The 27,467-nt window shown below is 47.3% G+C and overlaps 1 protein-coding gene across 9 annotated transcripts; it reads left to right on the top strand.

Moving 5' to 3' along the window:
- The first annotated feature begins 426 nt into the window (after positions 1–426).
- Positions 427–27,467, top strand: LOC105014066 (calmodulin-regulated spectrin-associated protein 1-B). Of its 9 annotated transcripts, none has more exons than XM_034296697.1 (20): positions 427–615; positions 1,565–1,725; positions 7,284–7,546; positions 12,391–12,552; positions 12,945–13,025; positions 13,439–13,471; positions 13,980–14,042; positions 15,523–15,664; positions 15,967–16,106; positions 16,314–16,407; positions 17,533–17,674; positions 18,386–18,480; positions 18,945–19,023; positions 19,109–21,446; positions 21,743–21,879; positions 22,357–22,637; positions 22,880–22,982; positions 23,111–23,226; positions 23,468–23,586; positions 25,697–27,467. In XM_034296697.1, exons 1-20 carry the CDS (start codon positions 551–553, stop codon positions 25,991–25,993), a joined length of 4,911 nt encoding a protein of 1,636 aa, XP_034152588.1. In that variant the 5' UTR covers positions 427–550; the 3' UTR covers positions 25,994–27,467. The 9 variants fall into 9 exon arrangements, with proteins under 9 accessions (XP_034152588.1, XP_010874356.2, XP_010874359.2 ...); XM_034296699.1 differs by having other exon boundaries at positions 502–604; positions 17,533–17,710; XM_034296698.1 differs by having other exon boundaries at positions 556–974; positions 17,533–17,710.

Here is a 27,467-nt window from a genome sequence, read left to right as displayed (position 1 = left end):
TTACTGCTGACATTGACTGCCAGCTGACTGATCTATATGTTATCTTGAATCGTACACAAATCCTCATATTTGGTAGCTCAGTCCCTCAGTCACCATTTGTCTGCAATTAATATACGAATTTCTAGACCAATGGTCTTGGGTAGTATTATGTCCATTACCAATGACGTTTTACGGGGCACGTAATTCACTCTTCTATAATTGGTCTATCCCTTGAGGGTTGTTATTTAGTACTGAAAAATAACAGTTTATACACTACATATTTTTCCAGGGATGTATTTATATATCCTAACAAAAGCCACTGGTAGGCTATGCATACACCTAAGTCATTGGCATACAGACTGTGTAATTTCTGATTTGGCAAACAAGCTTTTTTGCAAACAAACATCGAATGTAACAACAAACATCGAATGTAACACTGTTGCTAATTTGTTACCTTCATATGCCCTTCTGTAACAGGGAATGAAGGGTTTCTTTTAATCTCATTCTGCACTGTGTTGGCCGTGTTGCATGATAGCACATTTCAGCATCCACGCAGGCGTAGTGGTTACCTATGCTAACCCACCGACTGACAATTAGATTTCTATGGGAAGGCGCGGACACGAAGGTACACACAAGGTGCTTCTCACGAATACGTAAAATGCTTCGGCCTGATATTATCTTCTGAAATAGAAAGATACACGCTAAAACGCCGAATGATTAAATACGTTGTTTCGTAACCTCGGTAAATTTTCGTCTCTGCCATCCATTGGTAGTAAACGCTCATCGGGTTCCTGTGGTGCGGTTATCATAGACACATACATAGGCCGCAAATTGGGTTTTGTTGCTGGGGAGGAGACCGTTTGTTGAACTCGCTGGTTTCTGCTATGTGTTGCTTGGGCTTTGCTCAAGCAATTGCATAAGACAGTCATTTAGCTATGTTACATCATTTCTCCTGTCGGATCTAAAGGGTGGATTGAGGAAAAGCGTCTTTAAAGGTATTTAGAAAATATTTTCTAATTGTACGGTACTGTACCTACTTAGCGAATGGAGTTACAGTAGGTGTAGTGTAGCTCAGCTAGCTGGAACTGTTTTTATCCACCCACTGTAACTAACTAGGTAGTTATCTAGCTGGTGTCTGCAGTGATTGGTGGCAATCTATGTTCTATCTTTGCAGTTATCTAGTAAGGGTATTTTTGGCTAGCTGCGTGTTATTATATTGATTCAGCAAAACAGTCCACCCTGTTCTCAGCTCGCTACAATAGTACGCTAGTTAGCTAACGTTAGCTAGCCTAAGACATCCACCGTTTTTTTTTATTGGACGCCAAATAAAGCTACTGTACTGTACGATAATTAGTTTAACTAGCTAGCTAGTTAGCGTAGATTGATATAATGCAGCAGTTCAAATTAATCAAATTAGTTAAGATATTCGTGTAACCTGCATTAGCTAACATTGCCTGTGGTATTCAGTGGGCTTCAACCAGCAAGTTAGCTAGCTATCTAACTAGTACAGTTCCTCAGTGTCTAGTTAAGGTAATGAAACCACTTTTATGTTTTTGACTGGGAATGTGTCTCCTTTGTTTGTTAGGATGGATCTGGATCTGTGTGCTGGCGGGGACAGCACCCGAAGAAAGTTGGATACAGCAGGCGAAGGGGCAGTGGAGGTGGTACCTTTGGAAATGTACGACTCTGCCAGAGCCAAAATAGACGCAAACCTTCGGTGGCTGTTCGCCAAAGCCTACGGCATTGGTAGGTTGTTTTACTTACCCATAACCATATACAGACAGATGCCAATGTAGACATTGTCATGTTCCAAAACAGTCATCGCTCTCAGACATACAGCTCACTCGTGACACTTGTATGGGTTGCTCAGGAAGAGTTGATATTCCCCCCAAAAAATATTTGTCACCAACACACTTGTACCTGTACATGTGCGTATGTTACAGTACATATGTGGATGCAAGCAAGTTCCTTTTCCCTGTTTGCTAAGGCGGGTCTGGGTTTTTATACTATGTGGACCAAAATATTGTTGGCATGAGATTTTTATTGACCAGAAAGACAACACTGCTGATCTGGTGTTTGAAACACCTGAACTTGAAGTTGAGGGGTTAATCTGCATGGCTGGGATGTTGTTTAGAAATGTCATTGGACAAAACATGTCTCTGTGTCATCCACACCTTAAACTGACAGCGGTAAGGCTAGGCCCAATGAGCTTTCTTGGAACAGGTCTGGATAGCGGTAACCGTACAGAAATATACTGTATACATTTTCTCAATTATTAAGTGCTGATAATTAATTTGCCTCCCCTCTGACTGACTAAATTTTGCCATTCAGTTTTTTTCCACTGATGCAGCCTTCAGGAGTACAGTGAGACATGACTCGCTGAAACATAAATCAGCACAATGGACTGTCATGTCATGGAAAACACAGAGCTAGATATAAGCCCTTTGCTCTCTTGCATAAACCAAAGGTTGCCTGTCTATTAACAGCTTGTTTAATCTAATCCCAAATATGCCCCATTGAGTTGAGTTCTGGGAACTTTGCATGCCACTCGTTAAGTGAGCTGGGATTTGTGGGACCAGGCGATGTTTTCCCACGCCTTAGTTGTCCAGTGTTGTTTGCGTGCCCACGGTAGCTATTTTTTTCTTGTTTTAGCCAATAGGAATGCGAACAGGTGTAGCTGTCTGCTGCAATAGCCAATCGGTGACAGTTGTGAGTTTTACCTTGTAAGATACCTTTCCTCACCACACTGTTGTACTGTGGTTATTTTCCTGTATGTGGGTGCCTAATAAACTGATACGGTCATAGGTTTGTTAGGGCCAAACCACTAACATGTTCAGAGGTTTCTAGATTCACAGTGGGGTACAGATTAGGAAGCCTCCGGGTCTTTAGCTGTTCCAAGATTCCCATGTTTGTAATTGTGTTGTATTGTAGCTCAGCTGTGATTTTCACTGCAGTATTTGCGTTATCTGCGTTGGGCTGTTTTTGCATAACTGAACTGGGGCGTACACATGAATTACTTACATACATTGACGGGGGGGTGGATACGGGTAAGAACCCCTTAAAATGGCAGCATTGTTATTGCCGTGGCTTGGAGATAATGTAGATATTTTGTTTCCTCATTCCGTTAAAGAACATATTTTTCTCCTTTGTGACCGTAAACCAATGAGGTGGAGTAGTCTGTTCATTAGTAGGCTAGTGGGGTAGTGCCTGTCTTTACCCTGATGGCTGACTTTCATTGAGTTAACTCTCACAGCCCAGCTCTGAAGAGTTTTGATATCTGTCACAAATCTACGTTTGTTTTATCGGAATCGAAAATAGTGCGTTCAAAAACCCTTCCACTCTTATTCCGTTAAAGGAATTTGCATGTGTGAAGTCGAGTGGATAAGGACCTGCCTGTGTAATACAAAAGCAGTTTCATATTCATTTTCTCCCTCTCTTCTCGCCTCCTTTTCATTGATTTGTTTACTTTTTCAAACATATGCCAGGGAGGGCTGAGGAGTTGGTGAGGACATCCGGTTGGAGAACGCCCCCCCCCCCCCCCCCACGGCTGTGATGCTGTGGAAATGCCCAACTTCAGGTTCCCATCACTAGTTGAGAACCTGTCATGTGTGAGACACGACCTATTTTCACAGAGAACCCTTGGTCCGGCCATGAATCTTTAATTGCTCCAGTCCTGTCAATGGGGCGTCGTCGCTCAATGGACATAAAGGAGCTCCGTCCATTGGTTTTTACGCTGCCCGTTTGGAATGACTATTGTGTTGCTAGTTCTGGCTTCAACGGCCTATTTAGTTTGATAGTTACTGTACAGTCTTTGTTGATTTTGTGCTCTCTGTCCTCCCTTGGAACGAGTGACACTGAGGGGACCTTGGTTTCTGCGATGTGTCGCCGTCTGTCGTAACCTGCCGTGTTCTTATTTTGGCCTATGTTTCTTTTCACGATAAATCTATTTTCGCTTTGTGGAGTCACGATTCATTTCCGGGTTTTTGTGATGTGACTCAGACTCATGCCCAGACTGTGTGACCAGAGGCTCCTTGGTTGTAATGGTTATCCATATGGACGGGTTGACCGTTCCTCTCCTATATGAGGCTGTTTTACAGGCGTGCTTCCCTGACCGCTCCCCCGTTCTAATAGCCAGCCGTGGTCCCAGAGAGCTCAGAACGAGTAATTGGCTTTTGTCCCGATGATGAACGCGGCCTAGCTCCCCCTCTCCCTGCTTCAGAGGAATATCCCCACAGTCTGTCCGTCGTCAGCTGTAAGGGCCGCGGCGGCTAACAGCCCTGTTCATCAGTGATTGAGCCGAGGACGGTTGCATGGACAGTAACGTCTAGTCTGGGCCTGTCGAGTCCATCAGAAGACAATTCCCTGAGCAGACGAGGAACAGTAAGCCTGTTTTCATGGAGAGATTTGACTGCATTAGCCTAAAACATTTCGTTTTCTGGGCTCAGATGCCGCAGGAGTTCTCTCCCAGTGGGAATTGTATATATTAGGCCTTTAGGCTTTTAACCCACTGGTTTACAAAGGCTGTAGTGGAGTATATTGGCTACGCTGCACTGATATTGGTCTGGTTCCATCCAATGACTTCACAGGCATAGAAAAGGGATGGGCAGGCTGACAGACAATACCTCTTCCTTCAGAGATTCATCCGGGCGGTGGGTGGGGATGTCTATTCGGACGGCTGCATTACGTGTCCGGGCACGCCGAGCGCTTCTGCGCGTGTCATTTACGTGTTTGCGCGCTGGAGCCTGTCCCCGTGCGGAAGTAGAGAAACGCACAGATTCTGTTCGGCTCAGCCACCTCGAGCCAGCGGCTGTCTGCCAGAAAGGACCCCGTCGGGGGCCAGCTGGTGCTCTCAGCCCTACTCCCGTCTGGCCTGGTGGTAATTGGGGAACCGTGCCCGACCCTGTCCCTGTTGTGGGACGTTCCAGGACTCCGGACGGACGGGGCTGGAGGTGGGGGGGCGGCTGCTGCCACCCAGTATCAGCGTCTCCGGGGGGAAGTCAAACGTGAAGAGCCGCCCGGGTCCCATCCTGGCCGGATGCCCTTTGTTTTTCACACAATCGCTGCTTTAGAGGCTTCTTTCATGTGGTGACACACCCACAACTCCTCTCCTTCTCTCACTCCAGGAATGACTGACTGGTACACTTTTCAATAACCGGGTTGTTGTATGTGGATTTTGTACTCTCACGAATTAGCCCCAAAGCATGGCTGCTCCTTTGCAGGTGTGAAACGTTGCTGATCCTGGCCTTTTACCCATAGACCTACAATACAGCTCTCGTTTTGATCACCTTGTCGTTATTACAGAAATGGAGCTCATTATCGTGAACATTGAGTGGCGGTGGGATCCAGATCTAGACTACCTGCTGTGTTGTTTAGACTGCATACCGTTGCCTGCTTTCACTCATCCTGGGTATCTCCTCGAATCTCAGCATTAAAAAAAATCTAACTCTGTGTAACTAGTCTGGTTGCCATGTTACGATGCACCGGCTTACACTCTTCCCCAGGCCTACACATCAGCCCGTGTGTGAGAATGCCAACGAGCCAGTTCCCTTTCAAACCATCTTCAGTCATTCAGGGCTGGAACGGCACGGCAGCGCACAGATGTGAGGGAAAAAGACAGCGAATGTCTGCTCTATTGGCTCTCAGCCCAAGCTGACAAGGAGACTTCTGAAAGGTTTTGCACTTTAGATAGTCACACCTCTCTGAGTGAACTTCTGGATGGCCTCGTCGTGTGACATGTGCTCCTGGTGGGTTCTAGTTCTGGCTGGGCTTTACTGCTGCGTAATTACAGATATGTACATCGACTGTGTTTCCACAAGTGTGACATCGACAGATGGCCAATCGTGAATTTCATCCTTCCCTACAGGAGTGCTTTAGCCTAATATGGTGTTTTCTGGTTTGACGCAAGTCTGGAAAAATGTGAAACGGGCTATAGTAACTTGGTAGGTCAGGGTTTGTTGTCCTCATTTGTGGTGGAAACGGGAAAAGGCTTTGTTGAAGTAACCTGAGAATCCAGCTCGCTCTGCTCTCACTGTACTTACCATAGCCTATTGGTTTCCTTTTCTGCTGGGGAATTGTAGATCCCAATGCATGACTAGCACATTCGCTAGTGAATATTTGTTAGTGAACTGAACCCTTCTCGCAGCCACCGATTGCAGTTGTCACATTCCCTTTCCTTGTTTAAAAGTTGCATATTTTCTAAGAAAAGTTACAGAAGTGTTTCCCAATCCTGGTCCCGGGGGCCCCAAGTGGTGCACGTTTTTGCTTAAGCACACTTGCGTCTGATTCAAATGAAAGACTTGATGATAGGTTGATTAGTCAATCAGGTGTATAAGTGATAAGGCAACCTTTGAATCGGGGGTTTGAGTACTAGGGCACAAACATGTGCACCCTTTAGGGTCCCCAGGACCAGGATTGGGGAAACAATGCGCTCCAAAGATGCAATAGCTTTCAAAGTACAATGTTACATTATTCAACAAAATCTTGCAACCCATGGAGTGTCAGGCCTGTGTACATCCCTGTCACTGCAGATTGTTTTCTCAATGTTCTGTGTGTCCAACGCTGAATGCTAGCACACACTGCCTTACAACATACGGCAAAAAAAGGTTATTTATGCAGCCGTCATTGGCAGCACCGCTAGATGGAAGAATTCATCCTGCCAAAATAACACTTAAAGGAGTCGTATATACAGCAAATAAAGACATTTACAATGCAGAAATTGTATTTTTAGTGCAAACAAAAGCACTTTCTAATATACCGCATTTCTGTCGGACCGTGAAAGTCATATTGGAAAAGAGGCACCCTCCCTCTCCACTCCTCAGATCGTTTGAGGAAAACAGGCACTGATTTATTTTTTGTCTATAAAATCTCTGTTACAACAGGCAAATGGGGGATTGGGATGTGTTGGTTTGAATATGATCTGGTGTTGCAGTAATTCACATAGCTTCTGCGTGCAGCATAAATTCTGCACATTGCTCCTCTTTAGACTGAATGCTTGTATGTTAGGTCTGGAGCTAGGACGGTAAAGTGGAAATGATTAACACCTGATGCCACCATTTTGCTGATATCATATTAGCCTGTAGTGCAGGAAAGTTTGGAAATAAATACGTAGATGTGATCATGTGTTAGTGGGCCAACGATGGCTTTGATGCTCCGTGTTTGAGTAGTTAATTTAACCAAAACATTGGTGCACAGGGATCTTATAAACGTAGCGTTCTACTTGTTGTTATGGCATCGACTCCGGCCATTCATTTCGTTTGCCCACACCTTTTCTAAGGTCTAATCTTTACCCTGTCTTCTCCACCCAGACCACATCCCGGAGGACCTGCGGGACCCGTTCTACACAGACCAGTACGAGCAGGAGCACATCAAGCCCCCGGTCCTCCACCTGCTGCTCTCCTGCGAGCTCTACTGTCGCGTGTGCGCCCTCATCCTGAAGACGGACCAGGCCGCCTCGCTGCAGTCCCACATGTCCGTCATCCAGGCCCTGAGCCGCAAGGGCATCTACGTCATGGAGAGTGACGACGTCCCCGTGACGGACGCCGACCTCGCCTGCGTGCCTATCAAAATGGTGAGTGTGCGGGGGGGGGGTTGTTCGGGGTTCGGGCGGTATCCGGATTCCCACTTCGTTATCCTTCGACCAACCCCGGGTTGGGTTCACGGTATCGTTGGCGTACGTGAATAATAATAATAAAGGCCAGTTGGGCGTGTGCATCAGGAGAGCTTCCCGCTTCTTCTTAATGTTATGTTTGAAAACAGAGTAACGTGATCAGGCTCTGCTGTTCTGTATAACTGCATAAACTTGGGAAATCAAAAACAATCTGTTTCATGTCCTAAGCAGGTTTACTGCAGGCTAATGATAAAATAAACAGATATTTGCTGAAAACGAATGCGAGCATTTCAGCAGTATTGGCATCTTTGAAAACCTCCCTTTGGCGTTTTTCTAAACATGCCGGCATACGGTATGTTAAAGTACACCGTCCACGCCTGTCCACCTCGGAGGCCCCTGTCATTAACTCTCAACACATAGTAGAGATAAAAACAACATGGTGGACACCTGCCCTACCACCAGCCGAGTGTCTGTCCGCCTGTTGCATAGCAAGGAAACGGACACCCTGAGGCCCATTCTCTACACACTCTGTGTTTGAAGCGGTGCGACCGGTTGGGCGTGTGCGATCCATGGTGCTCGGCAGATTTCTCGCCAGAAGCCTCTCCTGATTTGTGGACGAGAGTCATCTTTTAGAGCGAGTTAGCGCCCGTGATTGAAACCATGTCTGACAAGTAATCACGCACAGGCTTTCCACCAGCGCTGTGTTGGCCTTTATTTGGGGCTAACGATGAGGAGGGCGAGGAAAGCTGGGATGTCTGCTTGGTTGTTGTGCGTTTCTCTTCGTTGGCCAAGGCAGAGCGATGGATGGAGAGATAGGGAAAGGTCAGAAATGTTCCCGGTGTCACAGGGAAGAGATCACCATCGCTTCCTCCTCCTCCTATCTCTGCTGATGATGCTCGACCAGTGAAAGCCGCTATTGTTCTGGTCTCTCTCCGGCCGGGACGTCTCACTGCCCTAAGCCCGGTAACTTGTCTCAACCGTCTCATTTTTTGCCCGGTTAGCAAATTCAATTATTTCTAGAGACCACGCTTTCTTGTCGTTCTATTCTGAGGTTCCAGTCTTTTCAGTTGTAAGCCACCACTCGAACCATTTTGGCCGCTATCTGTGGTTTCCTCGTAGATGCAAAATGAGTCTTTGATTTGTGTCCTAATAATGTGGTTGCCTAGTTACTGTAAATTCTCAACAGCTGCTTTTGGCCCGGTCGTTTGATCGCGCTCTCATCCTGAAGGAGAAAGGCTCTTTGTGGCTTGTGAGCTTAGTGACCCGCCAAGGTTCCTCCCGTCCTGGACGTTCTTTCTCCATCGCCTTACGCTGTAATTTGGCCGTATGTTTCGTCCGGTCGTCGTGGAACGTCTGTTGCGGCGGTTGCACGATGGTCGATCAACCGTTATGGGCCCTCCATCCAGTCTCCGCATTCTCCCGTTACCCTGGTGCCCGGGCCGCGCGGTGCTATTGTTATTTACAAGCTGGTCCTGTTCTGCGCTGTAAATGACATTCCCGAACACGTCGGGTAGTGGGTGAATGTTCTGGCACTGTGTGTCTGGGTGGGGAGCACAGGGTTTGATATCAGTGACGGTGTTGTTTTCACAGCCGGCCTACGTTCTCACGGCAACGTCTCTCTGCCAGAATGCATTACACAGGCATTTCCTTCCATAAGAGGTCCAATATACAACGTTTCACTGCACTCACAGTACCGAGCCTTGCTCGACTGCTTTACAACTATATTTCCTGCCGTTACCATGGAGACCTGTGGCATCCAGGTAGTCGTGTGTCTGTGTGTGTCCACTGTTGACAGAAAGAGGCTGCCGTATAATCCGACTGAGGATTTTGTACTGTAAGCAGCCAGACGCAAATGCTTAGAATAGTCTGAAATCCTCCTGAGCGGACAAGTGCTTATCTTTGATAGACGAGTCCAAGGCAAGTCTAAGGGCTGAGCTCCCCCTCCCCGGTCGCTGAGTTGACGAGGAGGCATTTCCATGGCAACGCAGAGGTTCTTCCTCCCCACCGCACGTGCAGCTCCTGGGCTCACTCTCTCTCTCTCTCTCTCTCTCTCTCTCTCTCTCTCTCTCTCTCTCTCTCTGTGTGTAATACCTGCCCTACGTCTTGTATGCTGCTGCCTAGATATAAGGTTACAGCTGAGGACCTTCTCCTGGGTTGGCTGGAAGAAAGGGAGAAAGAGACAACTGAGCAGAGACTGCTCGGGGTGATGTAACGCTCAGGGTCCATCAGCACCTCCTGGACTCCCTCTCTTTCAGACTAGGCCCGGCAGAGGCTGTCTGCTTGCGTGAAGGCCCTGAGGTCGTATTGGATTTTAGAGGTCTCGATTCCCGGAGCGCTTTGGGTTTTTACTCTGGATACTAATGGTATTTTAACGTCTGGTTTATATGCGAAACGCACATGCATTGTTTTCTGTTCTTCTGACTGAGTCGTCAAGCTCTCTGTCCTGCACCTTGCTTCCCACGCCAAGCCCCAACGCCCTGCTGCTCACTGCCACTTGCCTTTAACGTACAGTATGTCAGCTTGATAAAGCCCTATCAAAATCACCTGGGTTCCATTCTTTTAAAAACGGCAACATAACGTCACCCAATCAAACGATGTGTTGGTCATATTTCCCGGCTTTAGGATGTACATTGCGCGGCTAGCATATTCATGGTTTATTTAACACCGTTACATGATAGTAAGGCATTGTTTTAATGTTTTCTGTCGTAAAACATTATCGTAGGAAGTCGTGTTTGCGCGTGCGCTATTAGATTAGGGATCTGTGACTTTGTTGGGGCCCTCTGTCGAGGCCTGTTAATAGCTGTTGTCCTTGCCTAATTTTGAGCTAATCGTGAGCTGGCCTCGGTTTCCCTCAATAGGATTAGGTAAATCTGTGTATACACCGTCAGGGTGTTTGGGTCAGACGGGCTCTTGAAGGCTTGGGCGGGCCCTCCTTCACGTCGCCCCACACCTCGGCCCTTCGGTCGCATTTCAAAGAATCGCTTTAATTCAGCCTGCTTGAAGTCTGTTTGGTGATTTGTTTGTGACAGTCGAATGGAAACGGGCCACATTTTGGATATGTACAAAGTTGCTGTTTGGAGGATTGTGCATCGATTAGGGGTTTCTGTCGTCAACGGGGTTGGAGGCCTTCATGTATTAGTCCGTACCCCTGAATCAATGATGAACCAATGGATACTTTAAATGTGTCTGTCCAGTCTTAGGACAGCCAGGAAATCCATGTTGTTAATGCTTACACATTGGATTCTAACTGGTCTGTACTGTAGTGTACGTACCAATCTGTACTGTACTGCCCTATTTTCTTTGTTTTTATATAAACAAGACTTGGGTTGTAGGTACATTGTTTTAACAGTGTAAACGGGTGATGTGGGCCACTTTCTACAGACACACCTCATGGTTGCTGCGGTCTAAAAACAACGTCTCACTCAATGTGTATTGGAGTGGGGGGGTGACTGGTCCTTCCAGCGCCATAAACAAAAACGGAACAAGACTGTTGTTGTTTAAATGGTCTTTTAAGCAATAATGTCCCACAGAAGGTTGGCGGTTTAGAGCCATATTACCATGTTTAAGGGTTGTTTTTAGGCACGACTCAACATATTAAAGCTGGTAAACCCACATTAGTTGCCTAAGTATTTACCTGGTATGAACTATTCCTCAAGTTACATTTCGCAGATCAATTTGCAGAGTTGAACATGAGATAATTATTGACTTACTCATTTAGGCACACACTGACTGAGATGTGTATGAATTATGGCCGTCGATTCTAGTTTACTATCCATAAAGAATTTAGAGTCAAGCATTTTGTTAAATACCTAGGATGTTCGCCACTGCGATCAATAACGCCAAGTTTCTAGGCCTATGTGTTATTGTAGCCTAATGCATAAATAATGTATAAAGGTGTAATTTCAAATGTTTTGGTTAATTAGTGAATTGCTACCCATAATATTTCATTTAGACAAATGTTTTCCAAAGCAACTTGATCATCTGTGCTTAATTTTTTCCAAACATATAGGCGGTCCTGGGAATTAAAACCCACTTAACCCGGCTGGTTTGCAATAGCCATGCATTTCAAACTGCGCTATAGAGGACCAGGAGACAAAGCCACCAGGACAGGCTATTCTTTTCCATCCGCGTCAATAGTTTCATTGCCTGAGGATGGTCCAGTCATCCTTTAATTAGACGATGCTCCCATGTCCTCATGTGTCCTTATACCCCCCTTGGTGTCCTGACCCCCCCCGCCCTCCACACTCCCATCCAGAACTCCCACACTGTCGAGTTAGGGGCGATTAACAGACATGTACCGTTTTGACCCTAGTGAAAGCTTATCACATTGTTCCATATCGTTCAGCCTATACTTCATGTTTAATCCTGTTTTAATTGTGCTTTTCTTGATGATTAATTGGACGTGATGGCTGCAACCATTGAACTTCTAGCAGAAATGTAAAGTTTTAAAAAGAAAAATATGGTGTCACATTCATGTATCATTCCAGTTATCGCATCAATTTGGGAAATGTATTCCGATATGGATTATTGCCCACCAGTTAGCCGCTACGTTTCCATGCACCAGTGATCTAACTGCGGCTTGGCATTGTTTTGTGACCTACTCTCTGCCGTCTCTGTCACCTCGCGCACACTGAGTGGCTTTTGCCCATGCCCTGACTTGGCATAGCGTCGTCGGCGTTCGGCCTCTGTCTGGCGCCACACCGTGCCAACATGGTCTCGATCGATGAGTGCCTCGGCCATTTCCTCTCCCAGAGTTCCAGTTTGATGACCTAGCTTTGCTGTCCCCATCTTCCCCTCTCATCCAGAGCGCCCACATGCCGATGATCGATGCCCTTATGATGGCCTACACGGTGGAGATGATCAGCATAGAAAAGGTTGTGGCCTGCGTCAAACGCTTCTCCACCTTCAGCGCTTCCAAGGAGCTGCCCTTTGACCTTGAGGACGCCATGGTCTTCTGGATCAACAAGGTACGCGCATCTTTATTTCAGCGAAGACATTAAAATGAAAACACAGATCCAGGGTTTTTCTCGTCACTGGGAAACAGTTTATTGGCACGTCCAGAGTATGTTCCATCCAGGGCAAAAGGATTCTGGATAGATGGCATCTGGGGTGCATTGGAAGATTGATCTTGACTTCGACTGTCCCAAGTCTGCTAGGATATGCTGCAATGAAGCCGGGCCTTAAGTATAAATTGGAGATCACAAAAAAATATATATTTAGCCGTTGCGGTTATGCAGACCTTCCTGGTTTAGGGAGTTGATCTTGCAACCTTTTGGTTACTGGTCAGATGGTCTAAGTACTAAGCTGTCTGCTACGGTGGTAGAACTGAGCAGGAATGTTGGTTGGCCTTTTGTTTCAGGTTAATCTGAAGATGAGGGAGATGGCAGAGAGAGAGCTCAAAGTCAAGCAGCACCCGCTGGAGTCCCCCAGTCACCAGAAGGTAAGGCTGATGCCGCGTGGCTCATTTCAGCCCCCACAGAACCAAGAAAATGCAGTGCCAGCACCAAAATGTCTCCCGCTGACCTAGTTTGATGCACTCTTGACAACGATTGCTGTTTTCAGTGCATCATCATTCTCTTGACTGCATTCCACACATCCAGTTGCCGGTTGGACCAATTTAGTATTTATTTGTCCTAGTCATTCTCATGGCATTAACAATGTCTTTTCAAGCTGGTTCAGGTCAACCGAACTCCTCCTGAATACCATTTGGGTGTTACACTCCGTTCCACCTGGGTTCCGTTAACCCATCAGCTGATCAGAAACGTTTGTTTGACCCTTTGACCTATTGACCTTTCTGCTCCTATTCTTCCTGTTTGTCTCCCCACCTCCCCCCGTCCTCTGCTACTTGGATAGTCTCCCTCCAAATGGTATTGGAAACTAGTACCTGTAAGTTGGCTGCTAGTCCGTCCCCCCCCTCCCTCCCCCAGCACGCATAGTTCTGTGTCGGTGTGTCCCACTCCACCACGGCTCATCCAAGCCCATCCCGTGCTGCTTGTAGCCAATGGGGGAAGGCTGCTGTCTTTTGATTTCCATTCAGTTGAGTTACTGTCACGTGCCATTTTCTAGTCCAGTGGTTTTGGATATTTGGTGACTTATTTTATTTTGGGTGACCAGCGTTTTCCGCCTCACATTTCAAGCTATTGCAAACAGTGGACTCGTTTTGGCGTGCAAATCTGATGTGCGAAAGCCGGAGCGGGTCGTGAACAGGGCCCCTGCGTGTGTGTCTGGAGAGCGAGAGGAAGCCATGAACCCATCGCTCAGCCTTTTGTTGTTTCTCCTTCATGTGCTGCGGCGTTGACGCCCCTTTCCACCTGTGCCCCCTACCTGCCGAGCCCACTTCCCTGTGCCCTGTTCCTCCCATGCTCACTCCTTCCACTCTCTGCTGTGTCCCCAGTCTGACGTCATGCTCACCCTGGCCCCCTGCATGCTGGAGCCAGAGGAATTGGAGCCCACTTTGGTACAGTCCCGGTCAATCTTACTGTAGAAGAGCTCCCTGCCTCCCTAGAGATCTGAACTTATTCTCTGGTTGCGTGACTTTCCACTCTAGTAAGGTCTCCTTCGCATGTAGAAATAGCTATTTCCCAAGTATAGATGAGTTTGTTGTGTTTAAGTACAAGGGTGTGTGGTATGTGGTCGATTCCACGGCTGGGTGATGTTCTTAGGCACGAGGCAATGCAGAGTTGTGGCAATGTTCCACAAAAACCCTGAGGTACTGTTGTTATAAACCTGTTACCAGCTTCATTAGAACAGAACAAATAAACAAAATCCACGGGTGTAACAACAACACTTTTTTTTACTGCTCTGATTGCGTTGGAAAATGGTTTATAAGAACAATAATGCATCTGACACACTGCGGTGCGTCATGCCTAAGGACAGCTCTTTGCCACGGTATATTGGCCGTACACCCCCCCACCCCACCCCCCCGCAACCTACTTCTTACTTATAAACCAGGCTGGTTTGAATCCTGATTGCTGATAACATCACATCCCTTTTAACTGTTGTAGTTTGCATTGATAACCGTTTTGGGTTTTGTGATATATTGTCAATACACCCAGTATATTCTACAATGTCATGCCCATTAACAGCTCTTAGCTGGGGCTTATTGGCCATATACCACAGCCTTCTGCCAATCAGCAACCAGGGTTCTAGGTACCAGTTTTGTAATATGGTAGTTTGACCTGCAGGATTCCCCATGGTTGAGAATCCAGCACTTCCCATTTGTTTGATGGTTGGAGTCCATGTTGATGAACTGTTACTTTAATCTGGTCTAGGTTAAGATACTCCAGGGCAGTGGGCAAAGGTAGCAGTAGTTCAGGCGGGTTTCTCCCAACACTTGGCCTGGAGAAGTGGTTATGGGATTCCCATGTGTGACTCTGTTCTGTGTGTGAGCGGCCCAGTTTGACCGTGGCGACTGCATTCACAGGACGGTGTGAGGCTGGGCAGCAGAGCAATCACGGCTCCATGTCAGTGCTCTATAAAAGACTACTTTACCCATCTCCACCCACCACTCATACACAAGCTGGGGCTTTTTCAGGTAGTGCCACTGATAGAATTCATGCAGAGATGGCGTGTTTGAGGCCGGACACGATTCTCTATTATTTTTACAGGGAATCATGTCTGCTCTAGTCATTACATTTTTATCTGGTCTAGTTATATTTCCATCTGCACTAATGTTACTCCACTAAATAAGTCCCAGCTTAATAATAACCCAAGTAGAAACTAGAATCTCTTCACAATTAGTCGATATTTACACAGGCGGCCCAACTCTGATCACCCCCCCCCCACTCCAATTGATACTTTTGACCAATCAGGTCAGCATTATTATTATTTTTGCTTCCTATAACTGGACAAATTATCAGAACTGTGCATCCTGTGTAAGAAGTCATAGCTCCTCGATGGTTGTTCTGACTGTCTCTCCCCCTCCCCCTGTTGGTCAGGTGCGGTATCGCAGGGAGCACAACACCGGGCGCCAGCTGCCTTTCTTCCCCGTGCTGGAGGACCTGATGAGGGATGTGTGTGACGGAGCCGCCCTCCTCACCGTGGTTCACTACTACTGCCCTGACCTCATGAAGCTGGACGGTAGGACACGGACGCTTTCTCACTGAGTCTAGGGAGGCCTTACCCATTAGGCCTATGCAATTTGGTTAAGCTGAGTAATAAGGCTTCAATTGAACTGAAACAATTGTGGTCATGGCTTCTACTGATTTTATTATTGAAACCGTTGCTCTTACCGTTGCCTTTTTATTTTGGGGGTATTCTCCATTTTTGCAGTGATTTATTTCCTTTCTTTAGGGTTTTTGAAGCCCTCCTTTTATGACACATCCAACCAGCTGCTCCTTCATCTGTGTCCTGACTTATAACCTGTTTGCTTTTCCTATCAGATATTTGCCTGAAGGAGGTGACCTCCATAGCCGACAGCCTGTACAATATCCAGCTGCTCAAGGAGTTCGCCAACGAGTATCTGAACAAGAGCTTTTACCTGACAATGGAAGATATGCTCTACTCTCCTCTGGTGCTCAAGGTGAATGTTGCAAATGAGCTTTCTGAAGCTGCTGTTGTTTCAATATCATAATCACAACCGAACCCTGCTAGACATCTGTTTGTTATAAGGGTGACAGTGCTTCATCTCGTTCAGAAAGACAATGTCATTGTGTGATTCTCAGCGATAGATATCTGCCTTTGTATTTGGTCGCATATGTCTAACTTGGTTTCCGTTCTCTCCCTGCAGCACAATGTGATGGTGTTCATCGCTGAGCTCTTCTGGTGGTTTGAGACGGTCAAGCCAGAGTTTGTCCAACCCAGGACAGATGAGTTCAAAGACGGTGAGCATCGTCTGCTTGTCAGGGGTTTGCTGTGTTCGGTGCGTGACCAAGATGTACTCCGCGTTATGGGCTGGTTTATGCAATTAAGCTTGTTTTTTTTGTCCAGGACTAGGGTTGCATGACAAATTGAATTATAATTGAAATAGCGATATTGACAAGTGCAATGTCCAAATTGCCAACTTAAGCGATTTTGTAGTCCAAAAAAAGGGAAATGAGATGCAATGGGCACACATCATATGTCCATAATGGTTTTTCTTGCGGTTGCTGTAGGTTTTTTGTAGGTTACTTAAATACCTGGACTCATGTTGTTTAAATACTTGATGGTTTTTCAATATTATTTGGAGTTAACACTGCACCTGCTAGCGAAGATGTCTGCTTCAAGCTAGTGAGTGGCACCAAGATATTATCCCCTATACACAACAGCATGGTTATTAAATGTTTCGGCTTCAATGTCAGTGCCTGCAAACATACTTAATATGGGAGAAAATATAGATGTATAGGGAGATATTTTGCCTAAATAGCTACAGCAATGGCACGAACATAGCCAATGCCATTGCATTAAATGAGTAGTTAAACGAATAGTAAAATTGATTTGTTTTTAATTCCGTTTAATAGCACACTATCTAGGCTATGATCTCTAGGCTATGATCTCTATTTTCAAGTGGGATTATCTCCGCTGTTTACACCAATGTTTGAAAATCGCAAATCAACCGTAATTGCAATATTTGTCAAAAATTGCGATTTAATATTTTATCCAAATCGTGCAGTCCTATCCAGGACTGGGCTTAATCGATGTTTGCAGAACCAGCCCCATGTGTAAGTATGAAAATAGTTTCAGCTGGGCTGGCTATCTGAAGCAGTTTATCCTGCAGGATAAGTTTGAGCAGCATTGTGTTCTTTTTCATACAGGTGTGGTTCACTGGAGTGTCAAGTGTCCTTTTATTCATTACCGCAAATATGTTCACTGTAATTCCTGTGACTTAGTATCCAGTTCAGTAGTCTTATAATGTCAGGGATATTCCTTACCTTACTTGATATTCATTTAGAATGGAAATAAAGCAGCTTTTTTTAACTTCTCCAATTCTCCACCCCTTGATTGATGCCTCTCCCCTCCTGTCACAACAGCCCGAGCTATGGCTCAGCCAAAGAGTGCCCGCCCCTCAGTGCCCATCTCCAACGCCACCAAACGTAGCTTCCAGGTGACCCCTGGCATGGCGGAGGCCTCTCTGTCGGTCTCTGCCCAGAGCAGTCCGGATGTCTGCAACAGGTACTTTCTTCACCCTGCTGAAGACTGTGACCCTCTGTAAGTCTTTCCTTTCTCTCTCCACGCCCTTCTCATTTCGTGTTTCATCAGCTGTTTTTGTCCTGCCCAGTAAGCTCGACGCCGATAGAGCAGTTGTCTTTGTCGTATGGCCTAATGCACACACTCATTGGCTTGGCTTCCAGCCCTTTATCTTTTACCTTTGTTTTTTCCTACTACTGTGTTCGATATTACTTGATTTACTGATGTTCTTCAGTCCATCTAGCCTTAAAGAAGACATTCGTTCCTAGTTGTGTGATTTATTGTTTGTGTGTTAATCAATTTGAGGATCTAATATTAGCTATATGGATTAACAGTTGGTCAGATGGATGAAGACTGTAATTTCCATTGACAGTGACAGGGAAGGCGACTCCAGGATGACTAGTAGTGCTCACTTTCACTCATTGTTCAAAGTGCAACAATAAAGACTTGTGTGATTCCCTATGTGAGACAACTAGACTGCTAATGTTCTGGGCGATGTGGGTCAATCTGCTTTACCAGAGGTGTTAGAGGGGCTAATCCCTAAATGTTTCTGCATGCTTAAAACTTAAGACCTTGAAAAATGTCTGCAAAATATGCAATCCTGCAAACACGGAATTGTCGTAATCTGAATGTTGGCTAATGCCGTGGTTTTACATTGTTCTCAAGGTGAGTGATGTGTGTCTCTGTGATTCCCAGTAGTAAAGGAGGTCCTGCTGCGTCCTTCAGCCCGTCCCACCCGCTCCTACCCCTGAGACAGAGGCAGCAGAAGCAGCAGGGGGAGGATGGATCAGGTGAGGGCACCGTAATATGCGCTTACCATGGAGGGCTGGCCGAAACCACCCAGATGTCGCATTTAACAATGATACTTACCATGGAGGGCTGGCCGAAACCACCCAGATGTCGCATTTAACAATGATACTTACCATGGAGGGCTGGCCGAAACCACCCAGATGTCGCATTTAATAATGATACTTACCGTTGAGGGCTGGCACAAACCACCCAGATCTCACATTTAACAATGATACTTTGACTGTGCCCCCACTGAATAACTACTACAGCCCACGTTTTGTATTGTTGGTGACTGCTTTGAATTTGTAGTTTGCCGGGACAGTTTGTGTTCACTGTCTTACTCAAGGATAGATTAGATTATATTTCTCACCTCGTGATTTAATCTATCAACTTTCAGTTACCAATCAGATGCTCTAGCCGCGAGGCTGGCTCCTGTGTGTGGTTAATGTTTCGTCTGTTTCTCCAGGCATCAGGAACCGCTCCAACTCCTTGGAGAACCGACAGCCACGAGCTTCTGTGCAGGCCTGGCCTGACAAAAGACAAAGGTATAGTATGTTGTTTCACAGCAAAGTGTTTGAAAATGTTCCAAACAGTGTTTCACGCTCTCTGATATCTGCCGCCCCCTCCCAGACCAATGTCAACGCTCAACCCGTATACGTTCGGCATATCGGCCACTGACAGCGATGCCGACATAGCCTCCGGTGACAGCGTGAGTCTGGCCCGCTCCATCAGCAAAGACAGCCTGGCTTCTAACGTGGCCAACCTCACCCCCAAACATCAGAGCCTCACTCCCCAGGGCCACACCCTGATCGGCCCCGCGCAAGGCGTCCGCCCCCAAGTCGCCTCCGCGCCCCAACGGGTCAACGGCCACGGCCTGTTGGGAAACGTCGACCTGGAGGAGGAGGAGCTGGAGGCAGTGATGAGGACTGAAGCGTCGCCTGCTCTGAACAACCCGCTGGAGGCCAGGCCCGCCGGGGCCATGCCCAAGGATAGTTTCTACTTGGAACCACTGATGCCTGCTGTGTTAAAACCGGCCAAGGAGAAGTCCGTATGCCTGAACAAGGAGGAGGAGAGCGGGGAGGCTGGGCGGTCGCGGGGAGGGGGGTCCCTCCGGAGAGCAGAGGGAGGACCTGCACTCGCAACATCTGCCAGGAGGAAAACCCCCAACAGCCTAAATCGGACGTATACTCCCACCTCTAGTGGGGAGTTGGACATGTCCACTGAGGCTTGGCTGGCCGGGCCACCCCAGGGACAAGGATCCTTCAAGCCCCTTGTCACCAGCAGCGCAGAACCCCCCGGGGGATTCTACCTCCACTCGGACAGTGAGGACCAGAAGCCCGGGCACGAGCTGGACCTGGACGAGGCCGATGAGGAGGACCTGGACGAAGCCCTCACCACCAAAGACCCAACCAGGCCTAGGAAGTCCTTTGAGGACGAGGAGGAGGAAGAGTCAGCCAAGCTTCAGGAGGACCAGAAAGTGAAGGAGAAGGAGGACAAGGATAAAGGGGACGACGGGGCCAGCGGTCGCTCCAGCCCCTGTCTCAGCACCCACTCTCAGGCCAGTAGCCTGGCCAGCGGCAGTGTGCGCATGACCAGCTTTGCCGAGCGCAAAGCCCAGCAGCGTTTCGGCAGCAACCAGGACCTGCGAACCAGCGCCTCCAGCTCGCAGAGGACCACTCCGGACGGCTCTGAGTGCAGCGGGCCCCTGTCCCTGCCCACGTCCTGGAGGCTAAAGAGGGACCAGAGCCCCTGCTCCCCCCAGGGCGGCCGGGGGGACGGAGGGAACAACGTGCTGGCCTCTGAACTGGTCCAGCTCCATATGCAGCTGGAGGAGAAGAGGAAGGCCATCGAGCACCAGAAGAAGAAAATGGAGGTTCTGTCAGCCAGACAGAGGCAGAAGCTGGGCAAGGCTGCCTTTTTGCACATTGTCAAGAAGGGCAAGAGTGACACCCTGCCCCACCTGCTCAAACCGGACCACTATTCCAAAGAGGAGCTTAACGGGGACAAAGGCGGGAGCTCGAAAGACGACTCGTGCGTGGACATGCTCAGGGCGGCCAAAGAGACAGACTCGTCCGCCTCGCCGGTCCCGGGTGCCTTTGAGGCAGTTGACCGGAAGGGCAGCCGTAGCCCAGGTCCTCTGCTCGATGAAGAACTGGACCTGAACGAGTGCAACCGCTCCATCGAGATGCTGAACGACGCCATTGGCAGCATCCAGCAGCAGATGATGCAGCTCTCCCTCCAGCAGGAACAGCTGATGAAACAGAATGTACAGTCCCCTCCCGGCGTCCTGTCCCCGTCCTTGACCAATGACAAACCCGCCGTCTCTGAACCCAAGGCCCGGGCGGCGGTCCACTTTGTGGAGATCGGAAGTGGCACGCCGGCAACGGGCACAGCGCCCACCAGGAAACCCCCCAAGCTGACGTCGGCCAGAGGCCCCAGGTCTAAGCCTTCGGAGCTGAAGCTGGCCAAGGAGCACGGGCGACAGGGCCTAGCCTCCAGCCGTGCTATCACCCCCACTCACAGCCTGGAGACTCTGCCCCACCTGAGGCAGTTCCCTGGGGGCAGGTCCCCCAGGGCCGACCAGCCCGATGCCAGCCCCAGAACCCCCCCCGCCATCGGGGAGACGAACAGCGGGCAGGACAAACCTGGTCGTAGCGCCACCTTTAGGCTCCACGACGAGTCCAACCTGCGCGCTGTGGCCCGGAACGAACCGGTGACGATCACCACCCCAGAAGTGTCCTTTGACGAGTGCCTGTCCAGTACCCCGAGGGAGGGGGAGCTGAACTCCTCAGACGGCTCGGGGAAGGAGAATGTCCCCTCGGAGGAGGTTTCACGGAGCAAAGCCCCCCTGATCGAGGTGGACTTGTCAGACCTGAAGGACCCAGAGGAGCTTGAGGGGGAGGGTCAGGAAAGCACCATTGAGGGGGATGACGGGGAACTGAAATCTGGCCTGGGATTCTTCTTTAAGGTACTTCTGAAATGTCGCCCTTTATGTCGTGATACAATTGTAATGTCTTCTGTGACAGTCATATTTTGGGTTTGTGAATTTCTTATACCATTTGTCAACATGGCAAAACGGACGAGGGAAGACCTGGAGGTTTTTCTATGGTTTAACGAGAAGGTGTCGTGTTGATGTTTTTAAAAAAGAATCTAAAAGAATTCTAGCGGAGAAAAATGAGGGCAAGGGATAGAAATAGAATTGGATTACTTTTAATCAAGGTAACTGATTCTGGTATTGATCAAGTGTTCCTTTCTGTTCTGCAGGATGAACAGAAGGCAGAGGATGAGCTGGCTAAGAAGAGGGCAGCGTTTCTCGTAAGGCAGCAGAAAAAGGCTGAGGAGGCCCGCCTTCGCAAGCTACAGCTGGAGGCAGAGAGCGAACAGAAGCGGGAAGAGGCCAGGTAACGACTGATTTCTCTGCTACCAAATAACAGCTATGTCTGCAAAGATCCCCTGTCTACCGAACTGAGCCGATGGAGCGATAGTTGAGGTTTAATTTTGTGTCATACGATGGAGTATGCAATACACACTAACATTTTAATTAAGTATCAATCCAAGTCTTGGAAGTAGGGTTGTCCTGTAGTTTTTGATCTGTATTCTGGGGTATGCATGATACAGCCTATTTAGAATCCAACCCTAAATGTCTATTTGTTTAGATGTGATTCCAGACTTTTGTGCAATGATAGAACTTCTCTCGCTGTGAACTTTTTACGGTGTATGTTTGTATTTTATTATATGTTAATGTATTTTCTCTTTGCACCTCACATTGTCTAGTAAATGCGCAGAATATATTTGAAATATCCATCATCCTTGCTGTGTGATAAACCTCTGTGAAAAGTCTAGTTGCCGAATCTGGTCTTTTCATTTCTCCCCACCAGGCAGAAGGCGGAAGAAGACCGGATGAGGAAGGAGGAGGAGAAAGCTCGCAGGGAGTTGATCAAAGAGCAGTACCTAAGGAGGAAGCAGCAGGAGCTGATGGAGGAGCAGGGCCTCGGCAGCCCGGCCAAGCCCAAGACCCCGAAGACTAAGCCCAAGAAAGCCGTTCACCAGACCCACCGACCCAAGTCAGCGTTCAGCAGAGAGGAGTCCTCCAGCGACACCTTTTCCTCCAAGTGCTCTTCTTCCACACGTAAGAAGGACCTTCTGTTCATGTTGCTAGGTAAAGTATTGGGACTGCCCGTCCTGTGCCTACTCAACAACCAGCCGGCCTGGAAGAAAAGCATGCTAACTCTGTGCTCTTTTAGTACCAGGATTTGTCATTTAATAGTATAAGTAGCACAGATATGTACAGAGACTTTCGTATATACTGCATGCGTGCGTGTGTGCGCCGGCCGTGAGAATAGGTGTGTAATGCCTATAGTTGGCTGCACTTATATGGCATCTCTGTTTTTGGCTCTCCAGCTGACAACCTGAGCAGTGCCCAGTCAGGCTCCAGCCTGTCCCTGGCCTCTGCCGCCACCACTGAGCCAGACAGCGTCAACTCTGGAGGGGCTGGATCCCAACGGTAGGTCCCAATCCTGTGGCCGGTGGGGAGGGGGGGCCGGCCTTCACGGCCTTCTTTTCTCTGTCTTCGGCACCGTTTTTTACCGGTTCTCATCCGTTGGTTTCCCCCTGTTCTGTACCCTTCTCCAGAGGCGAATCTGTGGAGTCGTTCCCGGGCCTGAGTCGGAATGCCAGTCGCAACACGGAGCGAGACTGGGACAACGGGTCCACGGCGTCCTCCATAACCTCTATGGCAGAGTACACCGGTCAGTGCACGTTCACATCCGACCTGTACAATTCCGAAACATTGAACTATTGCACCAGGTCAGAAAAGGGCCTCGACAGCATGTTCTTTGCATTTATTTGATTTTCACCAATGCTTTGCCCAAAAGCCTTACCATACCAGTACTGTTACTCTAATGTGCCCCAACACACTTGGTCTCTCACATCCTCCCCCATTTCCCCGTTCATGTTTGCATCTAATGAAAATACTTGTGCTGTTTTCAGGTCCCAAACTGTTCAAGGAGCCCAGTTCAAAGTCCAACAAACCAATCATCTTCAACGCCATCACCCACTGCTGCCTGGCTGGCAAGGTTAACGAAGCTCAGAAGAACACTCTTCTAGAGGTAGGTTTTCAAATCTTTGTCATTATTGGAATAAAATCCATGAGAACCTCGCGAACCGCTAGTTGAAAACCAGTGACATAGCGCTAACTACATTAAAGTCTTAAGATTTCAGGGTCAAACTACACCAGCATCAGTACCGTTTTACTACAGAGAATTATTTTTCTTTCCAATGAACTCCAAACCTAATTTCCCTGTCCTATTTATTAGTCACTTTTAACTCCGTCCGGACGCAGTTGTAGGTGAATTGGCACAGGAAGTTGTAGGTCACATCTAGAGAGTCAGAATGGCTCAGTATTCTACAACTGCACCAAACCAGGTTCTTGACCTAAAACACACTGTTGTCCTGAATATAACCTCACCTTCGGTTGGTGCCGTAACTTAAGGTTAAATTCAGCGATTGTGACAGCATGCACTAAGTCAACCACAAACTCCAGTCTATGCAACAAATGTTTTGGGCAGAGAAAGTGGGGCAGTGTGCCAGATTCAGACCCATGCTTCGTCTTTACGTATATACTGGAGACAGGGGCTTAGTTCCTTGGACCACCTTCCACCCAGTATGATGTAAGAAAAATATCAAACTTGTTTTGCAGTGCTTAACATCTCATTGCGGCTGTTAGACTGTGACATAGGGAAGTGAACCACATGCTATGACAACTGTGTGAGTGACGTTTTGCATCGCCCTCACTGAAATACTTGCGGCCCTCTCGCGGCAATATCTTGCTTTATTTTTAAGCGTAGGAATCTATGGCTCCACACTCAACAACGGAGGTCACTGCACCTTTGCCCTATTGAATTGCCTGCAATGGGAGACTTTTTCAGAACGTATACAGTACCAGTCAAAAGGACATACCTACTCACTCTTGTCACTCATTCACACCCTAATGAATTAAGAAATACTACTAGAAATGTAAATTGAAATGCATTCCACGTGATTACCTCATGAAGCAAGAGAATGCAAGAGTACAACGCTGTCATCAAGTCAAAGGGTGGCTACTTTGAAGAATGTAAAATATTAAATGTTTTAATCTGTTGAACACTTGTGGTTGCTATTAGGGCTGTTAGTTATTTCAGCCAGATCGCAATTATCTTTATGACCGTGATCTTTTTGCATGATCTTTTGCTTCCTAAACCATATGTTTCCAATTTGAATAAGGGATTTTTACGGCAATGTTAGAAACGTTTCAACAAATACCACGCACATTTCCATCAGTATGGAGGTCTAGTACATGGGTGCTGAAGAGTGTTAAACAGCTCTGCTGATAGTTACAGGCACAGATCATTAACTGAGACTGATTAGCTTGTGTTTAATAATAATGTCATTTCATTATTTTTTTAATAGACAAACACCTTTCAGTTGCGTATTTGTCCCATCAACTCTGATCTACAAAAGTGAAAAAATACTTAAGTGTGTGTGAAATGTCTGCTAATATTGTAAGTTGACTTTTGTCATTTGCATTCATACTTCTTAATCAGATAATGGGCATTAAAATGCATGGATAGAAATCTGTGGTCCCATTGCATGTTAACATTTGAAAATAAAATGTTTTGTCCTTTTTTTCCATTTTTAATTGCATTGTTGTTTTGCTAGACTTTTTCAAGAAACTAGGCTATAATATTTGCTGCAGAGCGCGAGGTGAAATGTTACGATGCGCAGGAAAATGTTTTCATTGCTTTGCGGTTGTGTTTTGTGAATTTGCAATCGTTAACAACATTGATTTAATGGTAGTTCCAAAGCTGAACACGACTGCACCACCCTGGGTGCATTTTGGTTTTAAGCCAAATGAAAAAGGTGAGCCCAATAATTTAGATTTGCACCAGAAATGTGGCACTTAAAAGTCTCCAGATCCATCAGGTGTATCTTTAGGCCTACAATTCTATTAGGCTTACACTATAATAGTGGGGTACAATTAAATCTTTAACCACAATCGTCACCTAAATTGTCATAATTGTGATAGCCCTAGTTACTGCGTGTTTTCCTGTGTCATTTCAGTTTTGTCCTCCCTATTATCCTACAATGTGGATATTGAAATCTGTCCAAACATTTAAATGGTACTGTATATTTGTCAGCCATATACTAACTAAAATCACTCTACCCGTGACCTGATCCCAGGAGCTGGAGAAGGTTGAAGCCCACCACCTGATGATCCTGTTCAGGGACGGAGGCTGCCAGTTCCGTGGTGTCTACTCCTACTTCCCCGACACCGAGGAGATCCTCAAGCTCACCGGCACAGGGCCCAAGAGCATCAGCAAGAAGATGATCGACAAGCTCTACAAGTACAGCTCGGACCGCAAGCAGTTTACGGTCATCCCCGCCAAGACCGTGTCGGTTAGCATCGACGCCATCACCATCCACAACCACCTGTGGCAGGCCAAGAGAACCACTATGCCAAAGAAGGCTGGGAAATAATCCTGGAACTCACCATGGGGGACCCCTCCTGGTATCTCTTCCTCCCTGCTCTCCTGGAAAGACTGCATTGATGTCCACCGCCAATAGGTCCAATCTGTCTCTCGCCCTCTTCTCTCTCTGTCTCTTTCTCTCACTTTCTCTCGGTTTGTCTCTCTCTCTCTCTCTCTCTCTCTCTCTCTCTGTGTGTGTGTGTCTCTCCCTTTGTCTTATATGGGGGTCACAGATGCTTGGATGTATACTGTACTGGTGGTTTCTAAGTAGGATTGTCATCCTAATGAACCAAGATGTGGCACCTTCTCTGCCCGGACCTCAATGTGTTCATTCACTCGGTTCTGTGTTTCTAAAGACTAAGAGAAGCATGTGACGTTTCTTTTGTTCATGTGGTGGGATTTGTTTTTACTTGAAGTATTTATTGGTTTGGCACTGAATGGTTGAGAGCTGGGCCGCAGCACACCCTACAACAGTCCAACGTTACAAGCCCCTCCCCTCTCTCGTTGGACTTCCTTTGAGAGGAGGGGTTACTACACTACGACCAATGACTACCCATTGTCTCATGTTGCGGGGGCGGGCGGGTTTGTTCTCAATCTCTCCATTGCAGATTCTGACCCAAGGGGAAAAGTTCACATCCCTTCAGGCTTAAGGGACCGTTCTGCTGCAACAAAACAATCTTCGGTAGAGACTAGAACTTTCTACCAGACAAGAATTGCCAACTTTGCCTCCAGTTCTCCTGTCCAATGTGCTGCTCGGTTCTGTTTCCTGTTTGTTACTGGGGTCCTCCCAGACCATCCGCTGGCCTTTTTCACGCATCATAGTGGTAACGTCGACTGTCTGTTAATCCAAACTTCAACTGCTTTTTAACGCTGAACGCCCGTCGTAGCACTGTCCGTCTGGTGTCTATGGAATTATGATGATGGTCGTTTCAAACTACACGCCTTTAGCCCTTTTTAAACGAGGGGTCGAAGGTAGACAATGAATACTAGGTTTTGGTACTGTACAAATTGTCATGATGCTTACTTTTATTTTTGTTATTGAGCAGTGTGGTTGGTTAGACTGTAATCGGAAGCTGATGTTATGTGTTTTTCATCATAACATGCGTGAGTATCGGATGTACATTAGCTAGTTAGAGCTAGTCGTGTTTCTCCACTGGGACCGCAGTGTCCTGTGTAAAGGTGCACTCCACTCATGATCACGTTTCAAAGGCTTGTATCATGCAATGTAACTACTCTCCTTCTATTCCACGAGAGACCCACCAGTAGTGGGGTCAATAATTCCATTTCAGTTCAGTTGAGCCCTAACCTGGTACCCCTCCCCCGAGAACTGCATGCTCTTATTCTGAAGAGTGTGCCGGTCTGGTTTTTACCAGTTTGAATGACAGTATTTAATATATTCATGATGGGTTACTCTGTGGGACTGTGGTCTAATTATTTAACAACCAACCAACAATTAAAGAACATTCCTGAAAGGTGTCAACCAA

The sequence above is a fragment of the Esox lucius genome, chromosome 13, assembly GCF_011004845.1.
Source record: "Esox lucius isolate fEsoLuc1 chromosome 13, fEsoLuc1.pri, whole genome shotgun sequence".
NCBI classification, from domain to species: Eukaryota; Metazoa; Chordata; class Actinopteri; order Esociformes; family Esocidae; genus Esox; species Esox lucius.
The sequence above is the reverse complement of the archived record's forward strand: the minus strand, read 5'-3'. Positions and strand labels throughout refer to the sequence as shown.

What these genes read in the sequence shown, in the direction of transcription:
- LOC105014066 (XM_010876054.4), top strand. Translation starts at nt 551, where the DNA reads ATGCTAACCCACCGACTGACAATTAGATTTCTATGGGAAGGCGCGGAC. An exon ending in CCTGCGTGCCTATCAAAATG is followed by an intron (nt 7,547 to 12,390) that starts GTGAGTGTGCGG and finishes CCTCTCATCCAG; the next exon opens with AGCGCCCACATGCCGATGAT. An exon ending in ACTCTCCTCTGGTGCTCAAG is followed by an intron (nt 16,107 to 16,313) that starts GTGAATGTTGCA and finishes CTCTCCCTGCAG; the next exon opens with CACAATGTGATGGTGTTCAT.